Raw genomic sequence first — 10,000 nt, forward strand, 5'->3', positions numbered from 1 at the left:
ACTTTTTTGACTCTCAACATTAAGACATTAGATGAGGTGGTTGCTGGGTAATTTCCTAGTGTGATGTCATCAATTACAAACAGGAAGTGAATTTATAAACCTACAAAATGTGCTATTCTGTGACGATTTATTATTTTTTTCCTTGCAAAATTCTGAATATATTTTAACTGCATTTTAGTTCAATGAGTCGTCCGACCTGTAGGGGGCGCTTCAACCTTCTCGCGCGATTAGTCAGTTACGGGTGTTTTACTGCTTAAAAACACATCGAAAAACATGAAATATCTAATCACGACTACTGTAAAAAACAAAACAAAAACACATTTGTATTTTGATCATTGCAATCGTTATTTAGACTTTTATATAATAAAGACGGGAACATCATTAAAACCTCCAGTCACCATTTCCCAACCTTTATTTGCTCGCTCGCGTCTCCACAGACCCGACTGGCACCTCGTCGCTCGCTTACGTCCACGCGGCGACAGATGAGCTCGATGTCGCGCCGCGGAACATTCCAGGCAAACACTCTTGTCCACGCTTCGTTCAGCTCTGTTTGTGCCGCTTTTCCTTTCTCATCGTGTTCTTTGTCCGTCACGTCTCTTCGTCTTGTCCTTGTTTCTTTCCCTTCGTCCCTTCGCTCTTCCCTCGACTCTTCCCTCAACTCTTCCGTGTCCCGCGGCTGTTCCTCCGGCTCGCTCCTCTTTAGCTCCTCCTCAAGGTATTTACGTCGCTGTCCGGTTTGGCTCTTCTTCTTCTTCGCCGCTAACCGCTAACCGCTAACGCTGTGTGCGTAACCGTCTAATCCGCGATGTGGTTTGAAATGGAGTGGGAACTGTGTGCACGCCGAGGTTTACAGCCTGTTTGTGGTGTGAGGCCGGAAAATATGACTTGACCTGTTCACATGAAACGAAAACTGGCACAAAGTTCACAAAATGACACCTTAAAGCCGATAAATACACACGCTATAGGCTACAACCTGCTGGAAATAAGTGAAATGATCTGGCAGTAAGTGAATTTTACTTGAAATAAGTTCGATGATGAGGATGATGATAATGAGGAAGATGATGAGGATAATGAGGATGATGAGGATAATGAGGAAGATGATGAGGATAATGAGGATGATGAGGATAATGAGGATGATGAGGATAATGAGGATAATGAGGAAGATGATGAGGATAATGAGGAAGATGATGAGGATAATGAGGAAGATGATGAGGATAATGAGGATGATGAGGATAATGAGGATAATGAGGATAATGAGGATGATGAGGATGATGAGGATAATGAGGATAATGAGGAAGATGATGAGGATGATGAGGATAATGAGGATGATGAGGATGATGAGGAAGATGATGAGGATGATGAGGAAGATGATGAGGATAATGAGGATGATGAGGATGATGAGGATAATGAGGATGATGAGGAAGATGATGAGGATAATGAGGATGATGAGGATGATGAGGATGATGAGGAAGATGATGAGGATAATGAGGATAATGAGGAAGATGATGAGGATGATGAGGATAATGAGGATGATGAGGATGATGAAGATGATGAGGATGATGAGGAAGATGATGAGGATGATGAGGATAATGAGGAAGATGAGGAAGATGATGAGGATAATGAGGATGATGAGGATAATGAGGATAATGAGGATGATGAGGATGATGAGGATGATGAGGATAATGAGGATAAGGAGGATGATGAGGATAAGGAGGATGATGAGGATGATGAGGATAAGGAGGATGATGAGGATAAGGAGGATGATGAGGATGATGAGGATAATGAGGATAAGGAGGATGATGAGGATAAGGAGGATGATGAGGATAATGAGGATAAGGAGGATAAGGAGGATGATGAGGATAAGGAGGATGATGAGGATGATGAGGATAAGGAGGATGATGAGGATAAGGAGGATGATGAGGATGATGAGGATAATGAGGATAAGGAGGATGATGAGGATAAGGAGGATGATGAGGATGATGAGGATAATGAGGATAAGGAGGATAAGGAGGATGATGAGGATAATGAGGATAAGGAGGATGATGAGGATAAGGAGGATGATGAGGATAATGAGGATAAGGAGGATAAGGAGGATGAGGAGGATGAGGAGGATAAGGAGGATGATGAGGATGATGAGGATAATGAGGATAATGAGGATAAGGAGGATGATGAGGATGATGAGGAAGATGATGAGGATGATGAGGAAGATGAGGATGATGAGGATAATGAGGATAATGAGGATAAGGAGGATGAGGAGGATAAGGAGGATGATGAGGATAATGAGGATAAGGAGGATGAGGAGGATGATGAGGATAAGGAGGATGATGAGGATAAGGAGGATGATGAGGATAATGAGGATAAGGAGGATAAGGAGGATGATGAGGATGATGAGGATAAGGAGGATGATGAGGATGATGAGGATAAGGAGGATGATGAGGATAAGGAGGATGATGAGGATAATGAGGATAATGAGGATAAGGAGGATGATGAGGATGATGAGGAAGATGATGAGGATGATGAGGAAGATGATGAGGATGATGAGGAAGATGATGAGGATAATGAGGATAATGAGGATAAGGAGGATGATGAGGATAAGGAGGATGATGAGGATAAGGAGGATGATGAGGATAAGGAGGATGATGAGGATAATGAGGATAAGGAGGATAAGGAGGATGAGGAGGATGAGGAGGATAAGGAGGATAAGGAGGATGATGAGGATAATGAGGATAAGGAGGATGAGGAGGATGATGAGGATAAGGAGGATGATGAGGATAAGGAGGATGATGAGGATAATGAGGATAAGGAGGATAAGGAGGATGATGAGGATAAGGAGGATGATGAGGATGATGAGGATGATGAGGATAAGGAGGATGATGAGGATAAGGAGGATGATGAGGATAATGAGGATAATGAGGATAAGGAGGATGATGAGGATGATGAGGAAGATGATGAGGATGATGAGGAAGATGATGAGGATAATGAGGATGATGAGGATAATGAGGATAATGAGGATAATGAGGATAATGAGGATAAGGAGGATAAGGAGGAGGAGGAGGATGATGAGGATAATGAGGATAATGAGGATAAGGAGGATGATGAGGATAATGAGGATAAGGAGGATGATGAGGATAAGGAGGATGATGAGGATAAGGAGGATGATGAGGATGATGAGGATAAGGAGGATGATGAGGATGATGAGGAAGATGATGAGGATGATGAGGAAGATGAGGATGATGAGGATAATGAGGATAATGAGGATAAGGAGGATAAGGAGGATAAGGAGGATGATGAGGATAAGGAGGATGATGAGGATGATGAGGATGATGAGGATAAGGAGGATAATGAGGATAAGGAGGATGATGAGGATGATGAGGAAGATGATGAGGATGATGAGGAAGATGATGAGGATAATGAGGATGATGAGGATAATGAGGATAATGAGGATAATGAGGATAATGAGGATAAGGAGGAGGAGGAGGATGATGAGGATAATGAGGATAATGAGGATAAGGAGGATGATGAGGATAAGGAGGATAAGGAGGATGATGAGGATAAGGAGGATGATGAGGATAAGGAGGATGATGAGGATAAGGAGGATGATGAGGATGATGAGGATAAGGAGGATGATGAGGATGATGAGGAAGATGATGAGGATGATGAGGAAGATGAGGATGATGAGGATAATGAGGATAATGAGGATAAGGAGGATAAGGAGGATAAGGAGGATGATGAGGATAAGGAGGATGATGAGGATGATGAGGATGATGAGGATAAGGAGGATGATGAGGATAAGGAGGATGATGAGGATAATGAGGATAATGAGGATAAGGAGGATGATGAGGATGATGAGGAAGATGATGAGGATGATGAGGAAGATGATGAGGATAATGAGGATGATGAGGATAATGAGGATAATGAGGATAATGAGGATAAGGAGGATAAGGAGGAGGAGGAGGATGATGAGGATAATGAGGATAATGAGGATAAGGAGGATGATGAGGATAAGGAGGATGATGAGGATAAGGAGGATGATGAGGATAATGAGGATAAGGAGGATAAGGAGGATGATGAGGATAAGGAGGATGATGAGGATAAGGAGGATGATGAGGATGATGAGGATGATGAGGATAATGAGGATAATGAGGATAAGGAGGATGATGAGGATAAGGAGGATGATGAGGATGATGAGGATAAGGAGGATGATGAGGATAAGGAGGATGATGAGGATAAGGAGGATGATGAGGATAAGGAGGATGATGAGGATAATGAGGATAAGGAGGATGATGAGGATGATGAGGAAGATGATGAGGATGATGAGGAAGATGATGAGGATAATGAGGATGATGAGGATAATGAGGATAATGAGGATAAGGAGGATAAGGAGGATAAGGAGGATGATGAGGATAAGGAGGATGATGAGGATGATGAGGATGATGAGGATAAGGAGGATGATGAGGATAATGAGGATAATGAGGATAAGGAGGATGATGAGGAAGATGATGAGGATGATGAGGAAGATGATGAGGATAATGAGGATGATGAGGATAATGAGGATAATGAGGATAATGAGGATAAGGAGGATAAGGAGGAGGAGGAGGATGATGAGGATAATGAGGATAATGAGGATAATGAGGATAAGGAGGATGATGAGGATAAGGAGGATGATGAGGATAAGGAGGATAAGGAGGATGATGAGGATAAGGAGGATGATGAGGATGATGAGGATGATGAGGATAAGGAGGATGATGAGGATAAGGAGGATGATGAGGATAATGAGGATAATGAGGATAAGGAGGATGATGAGGATGATGAGGAAGATGATGAGGAAGATGATGAGGATGATGAGGAAGATGATGAGGATAATGAGGATGATGAGGATAATGAGGATAATGAGGATAATGAGGATAAGGAGGATAAGGAGGATAAGGAGGATAAGGAGGATGATGAGGATGATGAGGATAAGGAGGATGATGAGGATGATGAGGAAGATGATGAGGATGATGAGGAAGATGATGAGGATAATGAGGATGATGAGGATAATGAGGATAATGAGGATAAGGAGGATAAGGAGGATGATGAGGATAAGGAGGATGATGAGGATGATGAGGATGATGAGGATAAGGAGGATGATGAGGATAAGGAGGATGATGAGGATAATGAGGATAAGGAGGATGATGAGGATGATGAGGAAGATGATGAGGATGATGAGGAAGATGATGAGGATAATGAGGATGATGAGGATAATGAGGATAATGAGGATAAGGAGGATAAGGAGGATAAGGAGGATGATGAGGATAAGGAGGATGATGAGGATGATGAGGATGATGAGGATAAGGAGGATGATGAGGATAAGGAGGATGATGAGGATAATGAGGATAATGAGGATAAGGAGGATGATGAGGAAGATGATGAGGATGATGAGGAAGATGATGAGGATAATGAGGATGATGAGGATAATGAGGATAATGAGGATAATGAGGATAAGGAGGATAAGGAGGAGGAGGAGGATGATGAGGATAATGAGGATAATGAGGATAATGAGGATAAGGAGGATGATGAGGATAAGGAGGATGATGAGGATAAGGAGGATAAGGAGGATGATGAGGATAAGGAGGATGATGAGGATGATGAGGATGATGAGGATAAGGAGGATGATGAGGATAAGGAGGATGATGAGGATAATGAGGATAATGAGGATAAGGAGGATGATGAGGATGATGAGGAAGATGATGAGGATGATGAGGAAGATGATGAGGATAATGAGGATGATGAGGATAATGAGGATAATGAGGATAATGAGGATAAGGAGGATAAGGAGGATAAGGAGGATAAGGAGGATGATGAGGATGATGAGGATAAGGAGGATGATGAGGATGATGAGGAAGATGATGAGGATGATGAGGAAGATGATGAGGATAATGAGGATGATGAGGATAATGAGGATAATGAGGATAATGAGGATAAGGAGGATAAGGAGGATAAGGAGGATGATGAGGATAAGGAGGATGATGAGGATAAGGAGGATGATGAGGATAAGGAGGATGATGAGGATAATGAGGATAATGAGGATAAGGAGGATAAGGAGGATGATGAGGATAAGGAGGATGATGAGGATACATTATCTGGCAGTGCAGTTAGTGAATTTTACTTCTTGAAATAAGCTTAATAATAATGATTTTCCTAGTTAGCGTTTATTTAGTAGAAATGTCTTTAAAACAAGATAAATCTGATTTTGTCTAGATTTAAGTGAATAAATCTTGGTTAGATTTATTAAATTTGCTGTGCACCTGATTAAAAAAAAGTTATTATTATTCACTGTAGTAGTATTATTATTCTTGATATTCTTATTAATAAAGGATGAGGGAGCCTGTTCTACAGTTGCACCTCACAATTCAAGGACAGCAGGAGAATCATGATCCAACAGCATCATGAAATCAAGATAAAGAAATGCCAAAAAATACACTTAAATCTAAAACAGGCAAGTAGAGCAGAACACAACACAATTATGCACAATAAAACTATTAAAGTATGACTCACAATCAAACACAGGTTCAATATAGCTTTGATTCGTTTCCCCCGTTTACTATCGCCGCCCTCAATCGTAGAGCGCCGCGAACGCAACGCAACAACTCCAGCTCAAAACGTGTGGTTTTGTGGGGGATTTAGCGCCGCGTGCTGCACCTGAGCTCGTGCAGATAACATCACCCCGGGGCCCGCCAACCGCAGCCGAGCCGGATCAGCGCGCGGCCATAAGCAGCTCAGGACCCAATTAGAAGGCAGTTTGCTGTGTAATTGGCTGAGATATTTTCGCTTTAATGGCAGGGAATTAAAATCGATCTCGAGGAACAGGTAAAACTGCACGAGAATGAGTATTTGTGATGGAAAAAGTACAGAGGTTTGTGTAGTGTCGAATGGGAATGATTTAATGATTGAAGACGACGTTTTACAAGTTCTTCATGGATAAAAAAACAATGAAATAAGGCAAGAACTATCAAATAAGACGCTTGATGGTGGCGTAAGTCAACTACAGAGTGTACTTAGAACTTAGACCTCGTGTGCTATAGTCGGTGCATCTGTCAATCAACAACTAGTGTCCCATAATGTCAGGAATCCGTGTCCATCTGCGAGCGTCACTGCTGTAATTAGCCATGTTGCATTTAAAGGGCGTATGACAGGTTTTTACCATTTTCAAATTCTGACTTTATTTGGTGTATTTCTACCTGTTGCACATATAAAGTATCGTTTTACTCCAGTCGAATAAGTATTTGTAGAAAAAAGTTGAAAAATGACAGGAAGTGACATCACAATGCAGAATTTACACAAAGAAACAACTTTTTTGACGCTCTAAATGTTAATTCAACAAAATAAAGTCACTCTTATATGTTTTTTTTGGTCAAATTAATTTCCTTGCGTGATGTCATCAATTACAAACAGGAAGTGAAATTATAAACCTCAAAAAAAATAGTTCTAAAATTTTTTGCAAAATTCTAAACCATTTTAAACAGAAGTCCCAATCTACTTTTTCAAAGGAACGTGAAAGACTAACTAACGCACACAAACATATTTTACAGGCACATCGTAGACATCATTTTGCTGAGAATCATTGTGTAAAATAATATAATATTGTAAAATGTAGGAACGTAACAACAACTGAAATATCGTGATATCGTGATGTCACAAGTGGCACAATAATATCCTGGTCTCTGTCACAGAACTGCATCTGGAAATTACAAGCTTCTTTGCTTAAATTCAAGATTTTGTTTCAGCAAAAGCAAAAAATAAATACCAAAAATTGATTGAACATAATCGTAGACCATAATCCTTTGCTCCATTTCAGTTCAGACGATGAAGATACTGTTATTAAGCCCTTTATATCTTACATTTTTAGACTAGTACACAATTATTTGTTTGTCAAGGCGTTTTTAAAAGAAAATAATTAGCATTTCCTACATTTGCGCCTGTTAAAAGTGACTTCCACTGTGAAATTTACTTGTTTTCATCTTTCTGCTCTTTCTTTTGCTCAGCATTTTACTTCAAACCTTTTCTTTTTGCCACTGGACCAAACTAATGCGACGAGCGCGTCCGCAGACAGGTGCGAGGCGTCCATATCTCCCACAGATAAAGCCTCTGTAAAGCCGCTCTTCAAAATGACTTTTCAGGAAGCAAACTTCAAGAGGATTTTCAAGGTTGCGCTGTGATCAATAGAAAACCAAGAAGGCATAGGGACAATAAAGTGTTGATTCCTATTCAATAAATCAATAAAAATATATTTCTATCGCTCTATTCTGTATTTCACAAATTCCGCAAAAAATCACGTTCATCTTGATTAGATATTTAACGCTGCGCTGCTGTTTAGCCCTCAGTAATTTGTTGTTTTGAAGATTTGTCAAATATTATCGAGTTTATTGTTATAGTAAAAAGCAAATACTAAAAAAAGAGCTTATTTAAAAGAAAAAAAAAAGACAGACACTTTTAAATAAGGGAACAACATGATATTTCTGCACTTTTGTGATGAATTCTGACAATAATTCTGATTAATAATCCTCAACTATTACGTTTGAAGACATTTTTTTGGACAAATTCCTGTTGGATTGACATGAAACTGTGTAAATATCATCATCGAGATACTAGAAAAACGATATAAACATTTATTTGTGTCGATATCGCACAATCTATTCACATTAAACTCTCAAGTAAATTAAAAAAATGTTCAGTACCTTGAAATATAACGTGTAGTTAATGTCCCTTTCGCACAATATTGAAAGTTCTGCGTGGCGATCATTTGGCGACACCTGTACCTGTGATCAGCCTTCATGGAGCGGGCTGGCAGGGGCTGGCAGAGGCTGGCAGGGGCTCTAATGTGTTCAGGATCTCACCTCCATCTTGGCCAATGTTTACAAAGTGATTTAGACGGGAGCGTTCTGTCACGGGTTACGCTCGCCATCACGACATGGTTCAGTTTAGCAGCTTCATTCTTACAATGTCTTTATTTCTATAACATAAATTAAGACAAAAACAAACGCATTCAAAGGTTGTAGTGAAATACAGACACAAACACTGAATGTCTCGTGCCGCACTTTTCCCCCCATTTCACGCTGCTTAAAACGAACCAGTTATTACTAAAATGTGTGTTTGTAAATGTGTTTCTTCAGGTAAATGTGTGTTTCTTAAATTTGTTGTTGTTGCATTGTCAACACTAACATGTAACTACTCACTTATGCCACTGTTGAGTGTTTTCTTGTGTGCACTTGTGTATTTTTTAAAATGTATTAATTAAATTTTAATTTTGATTTATTTGATTTATTTAATTTATTTAACATATTTTCACTTGTGTATTTTTAATCAATTGAAATCCATAACTTTGCAAACAAGTGGATCATCTGCAAACAGAAATCAATTGTAATTTAGATCTTATTTCATTCAGTTTTATAAAATGACTATCTTTTTTGTACTGCATGTTTCACCAACAAAAGTAGCTAAAACAGACGTAAATGTTTATTAGTTATAGGCAAGTTAACCAGTTATTATTTATCTACGTCACATGATAATACTTTTAACGATTACGTGCATTGTTATTGTTTGTTTCTTTCAGGGCGCGGCACTGAAGTATCTACCCACTATTGTCAACGACGTCAAGCTCGTTTTCGACCCCAAAGAACTCAGGTTGATTCTCCATTTCCATTAGATGCACCGTGTCACGTTCAGGGAGCGTTTCCCCTCACGTTTTATTCGATACGTGGCTGCAATCGGGTAGCTGCGATCGCCATGGAAACCAGGAGTCTTGAGGGCCTGTTGAAGTGAAAGTAGGCGGAGTGTTCGTCCACGTCCTTGGGCAATACACAACACGTATACTTTTGAGTACCAGTAACCTCACCTAAACCTGGAGCATTGAGTGTAGAAAAGTGCTGTTTAAATGTGACAGTTTAAATGGGGCTAAGCGCGCGATCTGAAGTAACGTGGCAGAGCTGCATATATATAAACATATTTTATTCCAAGCTTT

General features: G+C 40.0%; 1 protein-coding gene across 2 annotated transcripts in view; it reads left to right on the forward strand.

Moving 5' to 3' along the window:
* The window catches only part of dock1 (dedicator of cytokinesis 1), a 371,371-nt gene that overhangs the window by 101,296 nt on the left and 260,075 nt on the right, over positions 1-10,000 (forward strand). For both annotated transcript variants that reach the window (XM_072456209.1, XM_072456210.1), the window contains exon 24: positions 9,593-9,663. In XM_072456209.1, the coding sequence (XP_072312310.1) occupies positions 9,593-9,663 (71 nt within the window). The remainder of the gene's footprint in view (positions 1-9,592; positions 9,664-10,000) is intronic.

Source organism: Eucyclogobius newberryi, unplaced genomic scaffold (assembly GCF_026437365.1).
Source record: "Eucyclogobius newberryi isolate DKJ021-1_F unplaced genomic scaffold, fEucNew1.0.hap1 SCAF_20, whole genome shotgun sequence".
Classification (NCBI taxonomy): Eukaryota; Metazoa; Chordata; class Actinopteri; order Gobiiformes; family Gobiidae; genus Eucyclogobius; species Eucyclogobius newberryi.